The sequence below is a fragment of the Ruditapes philippinarum genome, unplaced genomic scaffold (genome assembly GCF_026571515.1).
Source record: "Ruditapes philippinarum isolate M1 unplaced genomic scaffold, ASM2657151v2 ctg4122_1_1_1_1, whole genome shotgun sequence".
NCBI lineage: Eukaryota > Metazoa > Mollusca > Bivalvia > Venerida > Veneridae > Ruditapes > Ruditapes philippinarum.
In genome coordinates, this window is record NW_026865410.1 from 149,204 (window position 1) to 171,156 (window position 21,953).

The following is a 21,953-nucleotide window of genomic DNA, read 5'->3' on the forward strand; positions in this document are numbered from 1 at the left end:
ATTTAAATAAATGATACATCAATTTTTAAAGAGAACTCCTTATTAATTTTGTTACAGAACTATTCATTTGACGAAAAACTGGCTCAGTGGGTATGTTCAGCTATGTTTTTCTAAGTGAAAGGCATGGAAAGCTACCAATATTTTAACAATGCAGCAATAGATAAAAGATTTATCTTTCAAATAGTGTAAAAAATGAAGAAAAAAACAAATGTATTTGTCGCAGTCCACTCTAACTATAAGGGAAAGATGTTGTGCTAAGAGGTTCTTGCCTTGAGGGTTGCTGCAAAAATACAGAGACGCGCTCTCAGAAAACATTTATTATTAATCAATATAAGTCTGGCTCGCGCCATGAAAACCTTCAGGACTAGTGTCAATACAAAATAATGACAAATGACACAAACACATGAATGGCAAAATGTAGAATAACAAGTATGGTATCAATACAGACAATCATATTTACCTACCTGCAAAAATACAGAGACGCGCCCTCAGAAAATATTTATTATCAATCAATATGAAGTCTGGCTCGCGCCATGAAAACCTACAGTACGAGTGCGCATGTGTGAAGATACTTAGTGCGGAAATAGAATATTTAGGATTGAGGCCCGTACCAGTGGTTAGTACATACTTGTTAATAAATGAATGAATGGATGAAGAAATGAATGAATGAATGAGTAAAATAAATAAAAGGATGAATGGATGACATATAGGAAAAGGGACACAAATATAGGACTTCACAAGAATAATACACAGAATACAAATACAAGCAGACATGACATGGACATTGTACATAACAATAATCTACGGTGTACAATACGTTTAACATAACATTGCAAACAACACATAACATTAACACATCAATATGACACTGCAACATATATGTATACACTAATTAAGTTTTACTTTTTACAAAATGCCTATTTTTTACTTTTTAACAACCCATTTGATTGTTAAAATGAAAATTAATGCTTCCCGCACTTTTCCTGACGCTTTCCGACGTTGTATTTTTTCCGGACGCTTTTTAGTGAGACCCATTTTTTTTTTTAAATGATAATAGCCGAGATCTTCCGATTGCTAAAGCGGTAGATTACAAAAACGTAAATAAAGAAGAATGCATCTTCAAAATACTATATAACAGTGTACACGCCGAATAGATTATTTGAGACAGATTATTATTTATTTAACTGAAGTAATGTGATAATGTATATACGCAAATTAAAACCGTTATAAACAAGAATACAAAAATGTCATCATATTTCGCGAGAAGAGTATGATAGGTAACAATATAAACTTCGCAAATTTATTTGATTTACATCGACAGCCTTCTAAAATCAGACAAGTTCCTAGCTTAACATGTTTATGTCATTTTTTGGAGATTATAATGATTACTTGCCCTGCTGATGCTAATGATAAGCCCCAATTTAGTGACAATTCTTCCCAGATTAATGACAAATCACAACATAATCACTGAAAATTACTGTAAAACATTAAAATTAAGAACCGATTAGGCTATAATAATATGAAATTAGGCAAAGCCTATAAACGGTGAAGTCGTTAAAAAAATCCTTTCATTCTTTCCGTTTTAAAGGTGTCATTCGGTATTACATGCACCGCTTCCATTTTCACTCGGAACACTCGACGATTATTATTAATCCGAAAAGTTGAGATTTGTTCCGTTATCGGAATACACCGCCTTTTATCATTGAGTTACATTGTAAATGGCGGCGCCAAACTAGAACTGACACTGAAAATTTCATTGATAGGAATAGAATTCTATATATTTTTTTAATTGTTTTATATTTGAATATTCTTTTAAATATACACGTGTAGTCTATAGCCGGGCAAAAGCGGGCCCGGACTTTGACTTCCCCGTATTAATAAGGCAAAACCTCAAAGTGAGCTCTGACAGAATTTATAATTATAATTATACATGTTTATCTAACCCTAAATCATGTATTTATTAAACCCTCCAGCCTCAACAGTTTTACAAGTCTGCACACTTTTGGCCAAATCATTCACTCAAAACTTCTACAAACTATATTTCATTTGAAAATACTGCCATTTCATGTTTATATGATATAATCTAAATTGAACATATCCGTAAGAGAACATAAATTGCTGTTTAACCCTTTACCTCATATATACGCGAACAAACAAGCATTTCGACCCCCCCCCCCCTGCTCAAATAGTGAAATAATGTCCTATTCGGGTCCCCAAACAATGTTTTTGGTTTGAGAAATGTTTGATAAAAAAGTGATCACCTTTTCCGACGCCACCCCAGTGTCTATTCTAGGATTTCAAACATTAGGGGGTGATTTTTCCCCCTCTATTCAAAAAAGGGGGGATTTTCAAAATCAAGGGGTGCCAATATAAACTGCCAATGTTAAATCGTCTGCATTAAGTTTAAAACAGAGGCGTTCAATGCCGCGATGAAATAATTAAAACTAAGGCAGCAGAAGTTGTCCCCCCCTTAATTTTTAAACGAAAACAAATCATTATAGAACTGTCGCGATTGATTATAAAGGGATTGACAGTACAAACAATAGACCTATCTTTCACGTCTAGATCATAGCCAAGCATTTTTCTTGATTATTTACTACACTTTAATGGCGCCCAACTGTTCCGCACACTAGTTCCGGTTGGTACAGAACATTCCATTAATTTCCGTCAACTCACGTAACCAGTACCATACGGTACTAAATTATTATAATTAGCTTATAGTTACTTCCCTTTGGTTTCCGGTGTAAATGTAAACAAAACGACCAAATTTAATGCAGGATGGAAGTTTAACGATTTTATTAACTTTTTTTATAGATGCGCGATTTTCACGCACATGATTTTGAATTGTGCGCTATCTGTGAAATACTAGCGTGAATCGCGCAATCGCGCGTCCTAGAATAGACACTGCATCCCCCATCAAAAAGGTACATCTGGGGGTTGCCAAAAGGGGGATGTGCCCCCTGCTGTTTTGGGGAGGGGGGTTTGAAGGGGCAGCAGCCCCCCTCATCACCAAGAAAATTTTGGACTTGTGAGAGGCTAAAAATGACCCCAGGTCGTTTAACCAACGCTGAAAAGCCTTTGACTCTATCTGAATCTGTTGAGAAGTTGCAGCACTTTGAAATCAATTTTGATGGAAAAAAATCAACGCAAAATAGTGATTTTTGGCAATTTTGAGATGTCCCCTCGTTGTTATGGTAACAGGAAATTTAAGACTGAGCATGTTGTTACAAAGGCAATGGTCCAGTCAACATTTGTGCCAAGTTTGATTGGTATTGAAGCAGTTTTTATAGTTTAATAGCAATTTGAAATTGTAATGGGAGACTTTTCAATGAAAACAGCCATTTTTCACAAAATGCTCATGCAGTAATGGGTTAAAATCAAATTTTGAAATTATATATATTTTACAATCATTTTTTATAAAATGATGGTGAGAGCGCTAAGAGTCCCATTTCGGGAAATGGTCTTTCGCAAAATTTGTTATAAATTAGGATTGATGATATTAAATCAGCAAGGTTTTCCGAATGCCAGTTTGAGTGGGAACCAAAATAAGACAGTAAACCAGAATAACTGTGTCCCAGCGTGCTTTGATAAGTAATTTGAGACAAGGTAACCTGGTGGTACTGATTCCCTACATGCTCCAAAAATAATAGTACAGGGAACCAAAATAACCTCCGATGAAGAGCAGGCAAACTCTTTACTGGGCAGGAACCAGTTTCCGGACAATACTAGTTTCCGGACAAGTATTATAACAGCTTAATTTTGGCTTTATCGATGACGATCGGTATTATATGTTATGAATATGCTTGGTTTGATTGTTTGAGAAAATAAACTTCCTTCCAAGTTGATACATCATTAAAATTTCGTGAGGATATCTTACCTGTGTTTTAAAAACAGCCTTATATCCCTTTGGGGCATGTAATTTGTTCTGCGCATGCACAATATTTTGTTTATTTCGGGATATAATTTTGGGTAGCAATTAATGCACAATGTACTTCATTCGAAGTTCATTGGTTGTAATTCCCCAGAGCTAAATCTGTAACGTATCGGAAAACGGTGTTTAGCTAGGTCAGCTGAGCTAGGTTTACTCCACTTTCGTACTTCGTTGCTGCCATACACACAAAAATATCCGTTTCACTTTTCAGTCATTCCGAGGCTCAGACCCATCACATAATCGTTATTTTTCCTATAAAAACATTTTTCAGTAAATCTGCTTAATTATATAAGAAAGCTAATATGTGAGAATAAATTATTTGTTATATTAGAATAATTATCAGTTAAAAAGAGATATGAATAGCAGCTTAATATATGTCCGGAAACTGGTTCTGCAAGAGTTTTGATGACCTAATTTAACCCTTCAGTTTGTACATTGCTTACGTCACCAGGCAGTATTAATTGTGTTTTCGGACGTAGTTAGAGCTCAGGTTTTTGGTATGTTAGTTTTATTAATGCATGTTTATTATTTAAAAATAGACAATTAAAAAAACTCGAATTCTGTCCGGAAACTGGTTCCTAACCAGTACCCATAATTTGCTGTTGTTCCGGCAAATGTTTTCAAAAACCATCACTAGAAGATACTTGCTTAACTTAATGTAATGCTCGCTCTTAAATGTTTGTTTTAGTATATTTTTGACAAAATTATGATATTATCTCTTTTATAGGGCTGGCTTAACCTAGTTCAGGTTGTAACAAACTTTTCCATTTTATCTGAAGCATTACTTTACTTAATCTTAGTGATGTGTTTGTTTTCAATCCTTGTAAATTTTACATATAGGCGACAATGTGTGTTTTAATTGATCACTTTTTTTTTTTAAGCACATGTGCATAGCTTCAATAATTCTACACAATACTGCAAAGACTGCTAAGTTTGCCTTACTGGCTTAGTGAAAAACAGAAAAAATGGAATTTGTGTAAAAAATATTTTGTATATTTAGTATATGAACAGAGTGGATTTTGGGTCATTCTCCTATAATTATTGTTGAACAATATGTTAATTTGTACATGATTTAATGTATTTTATTGAAATTTGAAGGCGTTAATATAATAATAAATCATGTACATCAATATCAGTCAAATATTTGCTATGTTCATTTACAACACTGCAGCTGAACAACATTTTAAAGAAACTCAACCTAAAAGCCTAAATTCATGAAATTTTAATTTTTTACAAAAATCAGCTGGGGCATTTAAAACTGAAAGTTGTGCAAAAGAATGAAAAGTTGATTAAGAAAGAGACTTACAAATAAATTGAAAATCGTATTTGTATGCTATTTTTAGCCCAATTTTAGTGAAAAGAGTTGTAATGCTTTTCAATTTTGGGTGACTTTGGGTCATTTTTCACAATTAAAAAAAATATTTCGAAAAAATGGAGTAAGCGAATAACTTGAAATGTTGCACACAAGTTATAAATGGAGTCCCTTAAAGTGTTTTTGGTAAAAATACATGTACATGTATTAAAGGCAAACCAAATACTCACAAAAAAAAATGGTTGAATAGTAAAACTGAATGTTTCCAGGTGTGAAGAGAATTTGATTAACGGAGAGCTTAAATTCTAAAAATAGGTTAGAGTATTTTGATAAGAAACAATTATACAAACATATAAAACATAAACATATATTCATAAACATTAAGAAAACATTAGGATTGGAAATTTTGCTTAAGTTAATCCAAATTTTTGTTTTGAAAAATACATACTTGTATTAAAGTTTTAATCTGCAATAGTGAATACAGACATAATTCCTCTGACCCTGTTATAAATGTGCAAATAGAAGAGTTATTTGAACATTTCATTGATTTATAGGGTGTACGATCAGAATCAAATGGAAATCATTAATGATACTAATGGATAGGAAAATCAGGAAAACTTTATACAAGATTTAAATAATGAATTCACAGAATCGGAAATTAGTATTTCAGTTTATGTACAAAATAATTTTAAAAAATCCATGAATTGACCATCTCATGGCAGAAATATTTACATCTTCATTCAATATTATTTCATCATGTTTATTAGAAATATACATGTACTATAAAATACATATATTGCAAAACAGATATTTTCAAGAAAACTGACCATGGGACAAATCGATTTGGCTAAGGGACAGGTTCGATTTGACTGACACTCTAAACAAAGTTATTCCTCTTATATGATATAAAACAGTGATACAATTAAAATATGAACTAAGAACTAGATTAAACAAAGTAATCTAGTAAATTTCGTTTTTTATTGTTTCAGATGAGGCCACTGTCAAACATGGCCGTATAAGAAGATGATGACATAATGAATAAGAAACAAGCGACTTTGTTTCAGAGCTGGGGTAATAGAGCAGCTACCTCTGAACAAAAGCCTATCCAGCCAGCCGCTCAGGCATCAACCTCATCAGTTAATGATGATGTCATTGATTTATGTGGTAGCTTTGAAGATGATGATGACGATCTTCTGTGTGAGGCGGAGGAATCTGTATCTAATGTTAGTGGACACACAGGAGCAGTAACTTTTGCAAATAACAGCAGGGAACATGCTAATGATCAAGATCAACATGTCGGAGATGTTTCAATCGGTGCAGATGGCTTTATGCCAACCCAGGCTCAAACTCAGAACTCTAATCTTACAGGTTTTGATAAAAGTGCCGGTAAGCTGTGGATCTACCCGACAAACTATCCTGTCAGAGATTATCAGTTTGATATAGTCCAGCAGGCTTTATTTAAAAACACAATGGTTACACTTCCTACTGGGCTTGGTAAAACCTTCATTGCTGCAGTGGTGATGTATAATTTCTATCGCTGGTACCCTCAAGGGAAGGTGATATTTATGGCTCCAACAAAACCGCTTGTTGCCCAGCAGATTGAAGCATGCTACAACATCATGGGGATTCCACAGGACCATACAGCTGAAATGACAGGTACTGAGTTAGGTGAACGTTTCAATTTACAGAAATGCACACTCATGGAGAAAAAACAAGCTTGTAAACATTATAGACTTCAAAAAAAAATGTTGAATTATTTACAAAAAAACAAAAAATGCACACAAACACAAATCAAAATATTCTGAAATATATGTGCATAAGTTGTTAGGAAATATGAATTAAACTATTCAAAGTGGCAATGATGTTTTCTAAGTACATTTGTAAATACCTTTTGTTGCTTCCTTAAATCAAATGTTACAGTACCTACATGCTAAAATAAAGTATCAAAGGTATTTATTTTTGTTCCCAGGGAGTATGGGGCCATCAAAGAGGGAGAGAGCTTGGCATGACAAAAGAGTGTTTTTCCTTACACCACAAGTGTTAACAAATGACCTGAGTAGAGGATCGTGCCCCGCACATTATGTGAAATGTTTGGTCATAGATGAGGCCCACAAAGCTCTTGGTAACCATGCATACTGTCAGGTAAATGCAATATTCTACTGTCCTACTTTATTAAAATTTTACTGGTATTGCTTAAAGTAATATTTAAGACCCTACTTGTAAGGGAACATATCAATTTGTCCTTGTCCGTCCATCTTGCTGTCACATTGTCGGCTAACAAAACAGTGGCATGTGGGGTAATCTGCAGACATATTTGAAGTTGACTGTGGTCAATTGATTTTTTAATGTATTTGTTAAGTTTACTTTAACCCTTGACATTTTCACTTACCATGATGATGTTATCTACAAAGATACTAAAATTTGATATTTATTTCATTAATCTGTTGAATAAATAGAAAGTAAGCATATTCAAAGTCCCTAGTGGGATTCGAACCCACAGCTGTGAGGGACAAGTTATTTCAAGTCAATGGTCTTAAACACTAGGCCACAGACTCCCTTTACATAAAGCACTTGAATGAGTAGGGAATATTTAATTAATAGTTTGATATATCATTAACTCTTTCACTGCCATAGGGACGGCTTAAGCCGCGTATTTGCCATATGGACGGCTTTAGCCGTTTCTATAATAATCATAATAATAATAATAAATTAATAATAATAATAAAAATAATAATAAATATAAAGAAAATTACACATTGAAAATAATTATTATTATACTAGCATATTTGGAAACATATATAATTATTATAACACTAATAACAAATAATAATAATAATTATATTAATTAATAATATAGTTATTTCTTAGAAAACCCTCTGGCAAATAGGTGATCAATAAAACAATAATCCTCTGGCAGCGAAAGGGTTAATAAATTATCATTTACTGTATTCCTAGAAAAGATTTCGCGCATTTTAAGTTAGCGGTTTTCGCGGTAGGCATGATTCCGCGAATCTTTATAGCCGCGAATATGTCACTTATAACAAATCCGCGAACATTTCTAGCTTAAACCAAATATAACATAAAAAGTGCATAATATTTATTATAATCTACTTACACAAAACAACATATAAGCACAGGTGTTAGAGAAATGTGTAAAGAATTATTTATGTATGTTATTGATACTAGTTTTCACGCTGAAAAAGAAAATATCGATTATTAGTAATTAACATGCTTATTGACGTTATTTGCTAATCATGGCGTTGACAAACGCATTTACAGTTTGCGAACATTGAATGACTTGGATTTCATTTGCTTGGAGTAGGTGTAATCCTTTGTTAAAAGTAAAATAGCGATCAAGTGCTACATTGATAAACAGCTGTTATGTTGTTATAATGAAAGCTATGTACAGTCCGATAATGTGTAAAAAAATACGTATCGACATTTTGGAGATAAAGTCAGTTATGATTCAAATGAGAATAAAAGCTAACGGGTCTGACAAAATCTTACTTAATAACATAATGAAAAGTATTTTGATACATGTTGTGTACATTTTCTTACAAATGTTTCAGGTTGTAAGGGAACTGGTGAAGTACACAGAAAACTTTCGAGTTCTTTCTCTCAGTGCAACTCCTGGTAGTGATATAAAGGTATGAGTTTACATATTACATCAGTATTAAATTTATAATACCTTAAAGGAACTCAACTGAGGTCCAAAAACCTAAAAAACATAAAATTGAAATTCTTTCTTAGATCAAGGTTTGCTCTTAAAATAAAAGTTCTGTAAGAAAATAATTCAGAAACATAGAATTAAATTGAAATTATTTTTGGTCATTTTTCACAGGTAAAGTAATTGTTCTGCACACAAGTTTTTAAAACAGTGAACTGTATGTAAATGATTAATGGCCAAGCCTAGGAGCATTTAGGATTCAAAATGAAAAATACAAATTATAAAAAATTCAGTACTTGCTTGATGCTTTAGGAGTAAAAAATTTTTTTTTGGGGGGGGGGGGGGGGGTTGCAAGTTTTTTTAATGGCATTGATGGTAAAGTAACATTAAAAATTAAATACAATTAACAAAAAAAAAATGAAGCTAGGAACACTGGCTAGGAAAGTTTTCATTTCATTTTGACCCTGGGATTGTGAATTTCAAAAATTTATGGGGGGTTTTGTTGTTTCTTGTTGTTTTTTTGTGGTTTTTTTTCTGTCTTTTTTCAATTAATCAGCAAACAATTTGATGTGTAAACCGATCAAAAAGTATTTATACTTACGCATAAACATACTGCTAAAACATATATGTGTTTTAATTATTACAACAGGCATTATACTTTTACCCGCCTGAATTTGTATAATAAACTCAACTTCAACAAGACTTTTACTGAATTTAGAATAAACCTTCATTAAGATTAAGGAATTTATGTTAAAATAGTAAAATTTCAATAGCCAAAATTAAAAAAAGACAGGACAGGCTGCACTGTATGCCAGCCTGTTTCTATACTTGTTGGCATATGTCTGTAGTTATCATCTCCAGCATTTTAACGGTCAACTATGATTGGTTGTTTATTGCTTTTCTTATCTTGCAGGCTGTTCAGCAGGTTCTCAACAACCTTTTGATATCTCAAATAGAGATTCGTACAGAAGAGTCAAACGATATCAAGAAATACTCTCATGAAAGGAAGGTGGATAAAGTAGTTGTGCCCCTTGGTGATGAGCTAACTAAAGTTAAAACAAAGTACATACAGGTAATTGAAGGCATAAAAATTTTTCCTCAACATCAGTTTCAATGTTATATAAAAAACTGAAAACCAAGAGCAAATATTAATCAATAAAATTCAAATTTTAAAATTCTCTTGAGATATTGTGAAAATAAAAAAGTTCATTTGCAAATGTGTTACAAAATATGTTTCAAAATGCTAAGCAGCTAAGTTAGCAGATACATTTGAAGTTTTGATAATATCTTTTTTTCTCTCACTTTTTCCAACCAAATGTAGTGATATGTGTATTTGTTATACTGTAAAATCATTATTATTCGTGGGGCACGAATTTTCGTGGTTTTCGTGGGTAGGTCAATCCACGAATTTAAGATCTGACGAACTTTTATCCCAACAAATACTTCTTACCCAGTCTCTGTTCTATATATTACAAACATGCGTCGGCTCTTTTCCGGCCGATATTTCGTGAAATGGATGTAAGTACAGACAGATAACCAGGTTAGTGACATATTAAATTCGTTCGCAATATTTAAGAAACTTGAAAGAAAACTCGATTATATGTCGTCAAATGTCGCATATACATACTTGATCGTTGTAGTCTACTAGTAACAAGAATACTTGACATAATCGAGTAAATATGGGAACCCAGGCAGTGCAATAATTAGCGCTAATAAAAATTGTCAGTTTGCTCTTATTAATTTTAAAAAAAAGTCTTTGATAGTAATGTCGTAAGTACACAAAACTATAAAAAAAATACGATCGCTAAAACAGATTTATTGTACTTTCTTATGTCGTTTTTAAATAATCCAGTTTATATGAATTTCAATCTGTATTTGTGCGAATGCTATTCCGTAAACATCAAAGACGCCACCGCCTTTTACAAGATCCTACTCGTGTTATTTACCGAGAATAATTTATATGCATGTAAATTTACACAGTCGCTGTGACGTTGCGTGTAGTTACTGTCAAATATGTTAAGACCAATTCAGGGTGTAAACTTTTAAACTCGCTGGTTAAAACGTGCCAGGTGTCGTATAAATTATGCGATGTTTACATCGGCGAATTACAGGGGCAGTGTGTCCAATGGAGGTGCATATCATGTCACATAAATGTGTTAATTGCAGTCAATTATCGGCAGTAACTGTGCTATATTATAGTTATGCCCAGAGGCAAGGATTAAATTTATTGACAACCGCTGTGTGACAAGTAAAGATATGTACATGTTGTAAGTAAAAATATTCGGCGATTAAGTTTAAGATTACTTTGCATTAGGTTACAGTACTTAATTTTTTTTAACAAGAAAACGAAAATCCACGAATTTAAGAACCCACGAAAATGCCCGTTTTGATAAAACCACGAAATTTCATGCCCACGAATATAAGTGAATTCGCAGTAATATTTCTAAAATTTTTCAAAACAGCCCCAGGGCGCTTTTTCGAAACTCTTGAATGTGTAGTGGATATACGAGCACATATAAAACTCTTTTTAAAAGATTGCACATCCATTTGCTTTCAGCTAACAAATGTATGCTTGTTTACATCTCTGGTTTAGGTACGGGTATGCAAGCCTAGGGTCACATTCCAACAGGACAATCAAATAAAAAAGGTTAATGTCAAGGCCTGATGATAATGTTTAGTTTGATACAATTGAACAAACATTACATTAACAGTGATGAATCTGATTTCTGTTACAGATAATGGACGTAGTTGTGAATAAACTGAAGAGGTATGGTGTCCTATATAACAGAGATACAACCAGTTTGTCTAAGTTTCTCATCCTCAAAGCCAGGGAGGCATTCAGGCAAAATCCACCAGAAAAACTACAGGTACTTACTTAATCTTTCCCTGGCTTTGAATTTGAATATTTCAAAGGAGTTATTTCAGTAACAAATTTAAAATATGAGCTACCAACAGTATAGAGCCTGGAAAGATGGCAATGTGATTTATGTGAAGATTGTATTTAATTTAATTATAGTAAAAAGTGCTTGCTATGACATTGAATATGGTCACGTATAAAACATACATGTAGCAAGAATTGATGTGTACTTATGTGATAACTAAACATAAAAAGCACATAACCATTTTCATGACTAGATTCAATATAAATGTTGATCAAAATGGATATCTAACCTACCAGATTGAATGGAGACCCTTAAATAAGCAAGTGTCAAACTAAGTATTAATCACATGAAAGTTTTTTTCCTGAAATTTTCATCATATTTTTATTTCAGAGAAACCAGTATGGTATAGTGGAGGGAGACTTTGCATTAGCTATGAGTCTCTATCATGGGTTTGAGCTGCTACAGCTCCACGGGTCAAGGTCATTGTACAATTTCCTTGAAGGAATATTGACTGGAGATAAAGGATATGGCCGGACAAGAACTGAACTGACCAGAAATGCAGATTTTAATGAACTAATAGGTCTTTTATCTGGAAAATATACTGCACCAGAAAGGTGAGATTCATAAAGAATAACTGTGCGAAATATTCGTGTATTTTTAGATAACTCAATTTGGAATAGTTCTCTAGAAATCTCTGGCTCTATTTTGTGAATTGGTTGGAAATGCAAGTATAAACTGATTTTTCTTGTACAGACAAAAGTTCCTTAAATCAAATTCTTGTCTGTAAGGTTGTCATAAGATGATAGATTATTATAGTTATTGTTATTCATATTTATATATACCAGGATTTTTCTCTTAAAAAAAAAACATAACTTATATGATCTAAAATCTTAAGTATTTTCACTTATCATACCTAAAAATACTTACAGATATTAGATCATAAGAATACAAACATACATATACTGTTAATATTCAAAAGTTTATTTACAAATTTCAGAATATAAATATTATTAATTCATATTGACAAACTGTATAGATGAATGATTATTTTTTCATTTGTTAGTGAGACAGCAAGTCAGGCTAGAGCTAAGCCTTTCGTAATTGGCCATCCAAAAATGGAGAAATTGCAGAAGATTGTTTTAGATCATTTCAACACACATTCTGATGGTAAGATAGTTATACTTCTTATAGTTTTAATATTATTTTTTTAAAAGAAGCTTTTCAGCTTATTTGAACAACTCTGTGACTGTGTGTCTTTGAAGAAAACTAACCAGAACAAAAGTCATATGAGGAACCACTAGCTGGAACCCGTGTGTTGAGAGCAGAGATCTTTATCACTAGGTCACTCCTCCAAGTTTTTTCTTTGGGCTGTTATGTAATATAGATCATATCATCAGATGATAATTTTGTTAAGACACTGTCAAGGGCTCATGTAATTAACTTTGCATTTAGAGCCATTGTATAAAAGACATTTTACCAGCTGGTCTCTTTTAGAGATGGAGTGGCAGATTTATTGAAACATATAAATAAGATAGTGTATGGTATATCTTTTATAAAGGTATGGTTTAATTTGCTTAAAAGTTGTCTCATGTGAGGGCCGCAAAACCATCTCATATTTTATATGCTAAGGTTTGTCCTCATTATGATTATTGATGCTCTATAGCTGAATAATGTAACTTTTACTTATATGATGTTGTCCTACAATGGAAAACTAAGTCTACACAGTTTGCTCAATATGGAGTACATCAGATTAGTTGTACTTGGGTGAAGCATTATTTCTGCTCAGACATTGAGTCTACTGGGCATTGATTCTCACAGCTAATTTACTTGTGTAAAATTGGTAATTACTGGTTAGTTATCCAGGAAGGCTGGTTATGTGGATTGACCCAGACCGCTGCGATATAACCAAAAACCTGAATCAGAATCGGCCTAAAAATAGAAGAAAATAAAAATAAAAGTGATATTACTAAAAGGTTGTTTATATACATGTATATATTCAGCCGGTACAAGAGTGATGATATTCTCACAGTATCGTGACAGTGTACAGGAGATTACAGACATGCTACATGTACATCAACCCATCATTAAAGTTATGAGCTTCATAGGCCAGGCCACTGCTGGAAAATCTACGAAAGGCTTTACACAGAAAGAACAACTAAAGGTTTGAACTTTAATGACTTCATATATAAATTAATTGGGCATCAACATAACTGACTGATTTAATCAGTCAAAGGAAGTTATTTTCATTCTTATAAGCATTGTACGTAGTGACAATATATAAGGTTTTTAGATCTACCTACTTTTTCTTGCCTAGATAGGTCCAAGTGGTTTATGTTGCTGACAAGTAATTTAAGGATTGCTGACTGTGTGGGTTTAGACCGCATCAGAGGTTCTGTTGTTTCCTTGTGAAAGAAACTTTACACTCATTTAGTGCCAGCTTATTAGCTTAGATGTTCTATATGAACTGGGGTTGCTGACTTTAAATCCCTTGCACTTCACCATTGATGATGGAAATTCTGTGAGGAACTACATCAACTGGACTTCTAAGATTTTTTGGTTTCAGCATATTTTCACTGTTCTAGCAAAAATTGTAGTTGTTTTGTTTTTGTGCATGTAATTTTTGCCACGAAAATATGACAATTTCATCAAAGTCATATTGCATCTAACTTTATATATCAAATGTGTCTTCATGTAGACAGGTGTATGCCTGTTTTCTAGATTTTTCTGAAATTCTAGTGCAGGAACAACATTAAATTCTAAAACAAAAGGATGAAATGCATATACATATGCATGTACTATTAAACACACTAGAACTTAATGAACCTTTTAAATGTTTACAGTTTTAACTGTTATGTCATTTTGGTTGACTGGCTATCTAGTTGATACACTGAGATAATACAAAATCACTGGTTAACCTGGTTTACACAAAGATACAAATGGGCCTGTTAATGATAATTGTTTGTGAAAAATTGACCTACAGTCTGAAGCAATAAATAGAAAAGGTGGGGCTAATTTTTTCACCTCAGAAAATGAAGTCCTATGTAAATGTCCTCTGAAGTCAGTTATACAAGCTGTGTGTTATGGAAGAGTGATAATAAAGGTTTGATTACAATAATTTATGTATGTTTGAAATATATTACAGGGTTGTGTATGATATTTTATATTTTGATCCCTGTTTGTTCATAGGTAATGAAACAATTTAGAGAGGGTGGCTACAACACGTTAGTATCAACATGTGTAGGTGAAGAAGGTTTAGACATTGGTGATGTGGACCTTATCATTTGTTTTGATGCTCACAAGAGTCCTATACGACTGGTACAGAGGATGGGTCGTACTGGACGTAAACGAGAGGGAAGGATTGTGATGCTGGTGACTCAGGGAAAAGAAGAACAGGTACGCAGAATCTTTGATGCTTTCTGATAACATATTGTAACTTAGTTCCTTAACATTAGCTAGGCAGCTAGATAAATCAGAATTCTTGTATTTACTTATGCTAAAACTTCGGACAGAGAAAATGCATTTAGGGTTATCAGAGACCAAAAATTCAACTCATCCGCTCATACTTTTAAGTAGAATTTTAGAGAACATCGATGCATGACAAGTAAAATAATGTTCCCTGTATATTTGATTTAGAAGCTACTGGTCCTGCAGAACCAGTGATTCTGAAAATATGTTTGATACCTGGTTATCATTGTTTTCATATGCAAGTCTAGATCGTATGTTGCCTTGAGATACAATTAGCGTCACATAGGAAGATTTCATATATCATGCTTTACATTTTTCACAAAATGCAAAATAAAATTTAGAATCATTGTTGGCTACCATAAGTCAGTTGATCTCTTTTAGGAAATAAGAAAGAAATTCAAATCTTTTTTGATAATTTGTTGTATGAAACACGAAGATGTGTTTGGTAAATGCATGTAGATTGAAAATGTACTATATTTATATAATACAGCAAATGGAGATTGATGAAATGTCAGTCATTTGTTAAGTCTCATTTTAACCCAAATTTCAGATATACAATCAGAGTCAATACTCAAAGAAAAGTATACACAAAGCAATTCTGAACGGAGCCAAATCATTGCACTTCTATCAACACAGTCCTCGTATGTTGCCTGAAAACTCTGTGCCAACTTGTCACAAGATGCATATCACAGTGAAAGAGAACTTTAAACCCACAAGAAAAATCTCAACAGATAAGGAAGCCAACCAGAGTAAAATAACCACAATGATGACTGATGGTAATGGTTTTAACTTTGATATAAATAAATTTCCCTATGTGTTTTTATTAGCTCACCAGAGCACTTTCCAGAACTCAAAATGCTCGTAGGTGAACTTTTAGCATGACAATATCTCTGTCCTCTGTTGTTCATTGTTGTCAACAATTTCTTTAATCAAATTCTATTCCTTAAATACACTGTAGCCTTGATATATTGCTCTCCGTTATAATGCTAATCTAAGTATAGTGCTCATAGACCTTGGCTGCTCCCAAAAAAAAAAAAAAAAAAAAAAGTAAATGTAGATTTATAATGCTTGTTCAATTTGACAGTCAAGTACAATAAACAATTGTAATTAGGACATTTATGAGCGCCAAAGGTGTGAACAACATGCACAGGTTAGCTTTTATCCGCTCTTTTGTTGTTTTACCTGTCCATCAGTCAGGCATCAAATTGTTTCCAAAATCTCAAATTCATATCATAACTGTGACATGGGCAACTGGTTGTAAGTATAAATAAACTAAAATTCACACACATATCTGTGACATGTAAACCTCGCTGAATTAAATAACCCACACAAGCCCAAAATCAATTTAAAATCCTGCACTGTAAAAAGAATGGCCGAGACAGGAAGTAAATGGCGTTTGATTAACTAAGGGACACAACTAAAGCTGGACTGTAAATTACAGTGTAATGGCTAACTGTTTACACTACATTCTTGATTTATGTTTTTCTTTCAAAAGTTTTTTGTTTCTTTTAAATATAATTAGTATTATTTGTGAATATAATATATGTTTACATCATTGAATTGTTTTAGAAAAGGATAATGTCGATATTCATTGAATAGTAAGTATAAATCGTGAGCATTATATATATAGGCGGTGGATGGGGTAATGCCGTAATTTTGCAATGAGCGTTCTAATGAGAGCCCCGTTAGAACGCGGTGTTGAGACATTGGACCCCAACATGAGCGGTATAATGAGGCTGCAGTGTACTTGGTGGATTTTGACCAAACTTCACAGGAATGATCCTTAGGTGGCCCTAAATAAAAGTTAAATTGTTGTAATCTGATGCATAAATAGGTCACAGGACTTGAAAGACTTGAAAAATATCAGATATAAAGTGTACATTGCCGCCTTCTTTAGACCACTAACTTGGATATGTAGAAACAATTCAGCTAGTGAATGGAAACTCTACTCATCAATAGAGACAACATCGATGTATTGTTGATATTTATATCAATAATCGATGCACATTTGAAAAAATAGATTATTTTGATAATTTATTTAAATGTCTGGAAATTATGAAACTTCACTAAAACCATATACAAAAGCAGGTGGCAATGTTTAACACTAATCTGTTGTTACATAATTAACACATTTCATAGAAGTGGTGACAAAATATGATCAGAAAAAAATCATGCAAAGGTCATTTAGAAACTGGAGATATTTTCATGAACAGAACATTTATTTTACTAAAATCATTTAAAGAGGTATGAAAACGTATTATATACAAGAAATTAGAAGTATTTATCGACATATCAGTGTATCATCGATATTTGTCTTACAATATCGGTATATCGTCAATATGCTTTGGACTGAATCAATGACAGCTCTCACTTCTATATACATACATAGGTGTTGTGATTGTAATAGTGCTTTCTTGTTTGGTACAATATTTTGTTAATTATGAATTTCAATATTTTAAACCAGTTTGTCTCCCTTTTATTTGAATGACAAGTCATCTATTGTTACACCAATATTAATTAAATAATAATTAATGATTGTGTATAAAACTCAAGGTCAGATGCATGGCATACATGAATTTCTTAACGGAATAAGGGCAATTTAAGAAAATTTAATTCGATTTGTTTAGGTTCCATGATTGAAAATTACAGTGTTTAATTTATCAACTAAGTTATTTTCTAAAATTTTGACATTTAGCTGCTTCAAAGAAGGATCAGTCAGAAGAGATAATTACACTAGAAGAGTACAGGGAGCTTGAACCATGGCTGATACCTGATGAGGAAATACCTAAACTACCAACTTCCAGTATAACTTGTTTGGAGCAAGAAGATACCAATGAAGAGCAGGTCGGTAATTATTTAGTTAAAATGACATACTTTTATCATTATCATGGTTGAAGTCATTTTATCTTGTGCTCATATATCTATGTGAGTGTCTGTAAAGTTGATTATAATGTAATTTTTAAAATCAAACTTAAATTATGTAACGTTCTGGGGTGACTGTGTCCAAGTGCCTAGTTGTTCAGGTTGTTATTATGCCCCCGCCATGTAATGGCCGGGGCATATAGTGTTACCCTGTTCCGTCCTTCCGTCATTCCGTCCTTCCGTCATTCCGTCATTCTGTCAAAGGTCAAGGTCACAGGGGCCTTGACTTCAAAAAGCTTGTCCGCCCAATAACTTAAGATTCCTTTGACCCACAGTTTTCATATTTGGCATGGAGGTAAGTCATGATTAGTAGATGACCCCTATTGATTTTGAGGTCACCAGGTCAAAGGTCAAGGTCACAGGGGCCTTGACTTCAAAAAGTTTGTCCGCCCAATAACTTAAGATTCCTTTGACCCACAGTCTTTATATTTGGCATGGAGGTTAGTCATGATTAGTAGATGACCTCTATTGACTTTGAGGTCACCAGGTCAAAAGGTCAAGGTCACAGGGACTTTGACTTCAAAAAGCTTGTCCGCCCTATAACTTAAGATTCCTTTGACCCACAGTCTTCATATTTGGCATGGATGTTGATCATGATTAGTAGATGACCCCTATTGATTTTGAGGTCACCAGGTCAAAGGTCAAGGTCACAGGGACTTTGACTTCAAAAAGTTTGTCCAACCATTAACTTTAGATTCCTTTGACTCACAGTCTTCATATTTGTCATGGATGTTGATCATGATTAGTAGATGACCCCTTTTGATTTTGAGGTCACTGGATCAAAGGTCAAGGTCACAGGGACTTTGACTTCAAAAAGTTTGTCCACCCATTAACTTAAGATTCCTTTGACCCACAGTCTTCATATTTGGCATGGATGTTGATCATGACTATAAGGTGACCCCTATTGATTTTGAGGTCACTGGGTCAAAGGTCAAGGTCACAGGGACCTTGACAAAAAAAAGCTTTTCTTCTCAATTGCATAAGAATGTCCTGTCCGCAATGTATTGATTTTGACATTTTCACATTTGAAGCATGTAGAATACATAACTTAGCAATGCACTGGCTTAATAACCTCAGATTTGGCAGGGATGTTGTCCTTGAGCTCTAAATGGCCACTGTTGATTCTGACAAAGTGGTATGCGGGGGTATTCACGCCATGATAGTGGCAGTTCTAGTTTTTCTTGCATATAACATTAATCATACTTTGATAAGATATTAGGAAAACAAGCATTTTCATTTAGCACTTTTTTCTTATAGAAGTATATGAATTTACAGCTTCATACATAATAGCAAAATGATGTCATTCTAAGAACGGTGGGGGTGTAAGACAGGTTTTTTAGCACCAATGTAAACTGTAGAAAATTCTGTATGATATGCAAAAAAAACCATGTATGTTTAGAAGTCCACATGACTGCCATTGATGTACTTATTATTCTGAGATACTAATTGTTAAACAGAATTAAGAAAATTTCAGATACTTACCTCAGTAAAAGCTTCAAGAAAATTTTAGGTACTGACTGAATACTGATAACTTTAAGCAAATTCAATTCATATATTTTTTCAGCAAGAAAATGGAAGATTTTTATCTCTATCAGAATGGACTCCATGGCAGAATACTCTTCAAGACACGAAACTTGTAGACCATAGTCTTGGTTCTAAACATCTTGTACAAATTATGGAGTTTATACAGCTTCAGCGTATGTATTTTGTGAAATATGTATTTTGCGTTAAGCCTTATGTCTTCAGTTGTTAGTCCCCTACCGGTTTACCGGAGGGGACTTTAGGTTTACCCTCCGTCCGTCTGTCTGTCCGTCCGTCAGTCCGTCCGTCCACAAAACTGGATCCCGCGATAACACAAAAAGTACTGAAAATATTTTAATGAAACTTGATATATGGATAGATGGCAGTATGGAGATTATGCACGTCTTTTTCTTTTCTTCCTATGTTGAAAATTCTGGTTGCTATGGCAACAAATAGACTGAAAATATGGCAAATTTTACACATAACCTGGATCCCGCGATAACGCAAAAAGTACTGAAAATATTTTTATGAAACTTGATATATGGATAGATGGCAGTATGGAGATTATGCACGTCTTTTTCTTTTCTTCCTAAAGAAGAAGTGGAAAATTCTGGTTGCTATGGCAACAAATAGACTGAAAATATGGCAAATTTTACACATAACCTGGATCCCGCAATAACGCTAAAAGTACTGAAAATATTTTTATGAAACTTGATATATGGATAGATGGCAGTATGGAGATTATGCACGTCTTTTTCTTTTCTTCCTATGTTGAAAATTCTGGTTGCTATGGCAACAAATAGACTGAAAATATGGCAAATTTTACACATAACCTGGATCCAGTGATAACACAAAAAGTACTGAAAATATGTTTATGAAACTTGACATATGGGTAGATGGCAGTATGGAAATTATGCACATCCTTTTCTTATCTTCCTATGTTGAAAATTCTGGTTGCTATGGCAACAAATAGACTGAATTTCAAGATTTCTGATTCTAGTTTTTAAGTTTTTTCACTATAAGTTCTTTATTTCTTAAGGTATTTTCTTCAAACTTTAAATATAAGTTGCTTATAATCAACCACATCATATGTGACAAGGTTTACAACTCTAGCACAAAATTTATCAGAATTACCTCCCTTGAACTTAAAATTTTCATGAAAACTCCAACTTCTCCAATTGTGATAGGATTTTAAAAATGTTATATTTTGATAACAGGGATGTTAAAAAAATAACTTTAGAGTGTCCTTCAGTCCGTCTGTCTGTACATAAAAACTGTTTCCTGTGATCACTTTTAAAGAACTTTTTCAACAAATTTACTTAAAATAGGAACATAAGTGAATGGCCAATGGCCCTTCAGAATGTTGCTTGGGCTCTTACCGGTAGGGGACTTATGGATTGCTTGCAATACTATGATAATTGCTTGTTGTGTTAATAATAACCAGTACTCGGTGGGGGATATAAATTCAACGAATTTGCTTATTTTACTTGGAAAGTTGTATACAAGATTTCTATTTTCTTTCTTTTTCTAAATGGCACTAACAATCTTAACAGCTGATGGTGGTGTAGGTGTTGGTAGTTTACCGTTGCAATTACGGCAGTTAGGCACTTTGAACTTATATATGAGTTATACATTGTTGAGTACAATACTGAATTCTTTTGAGCAAGTACACATATCAAGTCAAACCTATAACAGTCAAACCTGTTTAAAGACCATCTGCACATAAAGATCAACCTGAAAATAGAAGCCACTCTTCGACAACTCTTCATTGAATATGAAGATAAATTTAATCCTTCAAACAAAGACCACTTGTCTATAGAGGACATGTTTGTTTTCCCCCTTTGATGACCTTTGTTCGCAGGTTTTACTGTATGATTTGTAGGTGTGTGCTAGTCTGTCCAATAGAATCAGTATTATATGTATAATGGAGTCTTTATTTCGCACCACAATTTAAGAAATTTTGACAGAACTTTGTAACTACAAGTCAGATATAGATTTACTATGTCTTTTTGGGGTGGTTTGGCAATAAAAACGTGGCTAGATGAAATACAGTATGGATTTTTAGACTCATGAAATGAAAATGAGGCTAAATTGATAAGGTTTTTCTAATAATAATGTCTATTGAAACATCACCTGGTACAAATGCTGGAAGTTTATTGTTTACATTGTATAAGGTGTGGCATAAAGTGATGTATTCTTTATCATTATGATTTTTAAAAATGTTGTTTATTACAAGGGACATTTTTAGCTCGA

General features: G+C 33.3%; 1 protein-coding gene across 1 annotated transcript; it reads left to right on the forward strand.

Moving 5' to 3' along the window:
* Positions 1 to 1,081: 1,081 nt before the first annotated feature.
* On the forward strand, positions 1,082 to 19,876 carry LOC132728913 (Fanconi anemia group M protein-like; the record flags this gene model as incomplete). Its single annotated transcript, XM_060714634.1, is given in 13 exon segments — positions 1,082 to 1,277; positions 6,233 to 6,899; positions 7,213 to 7,385; positions 8,813 to 8,890; positions 9,824 to 9,982; positions 11,646 to 11,777; positions 12,183 to 12,406; positions 12,856 to 12,959; positions 13,793 to 13,953; positions 14,979 to 15,185; positions 15,808 to 16,033; positions 17,953 to 18,101; positions 19,744 to 19,876. Coding segments are annotated over 12 exon segments (2,368 nt in total), but the record flags the coding sequence as incomplete, so codon positions are not given.
* Between the last annotated feature and the right edge of the window lie 2,077 nt (positions 19,877 to 21,953).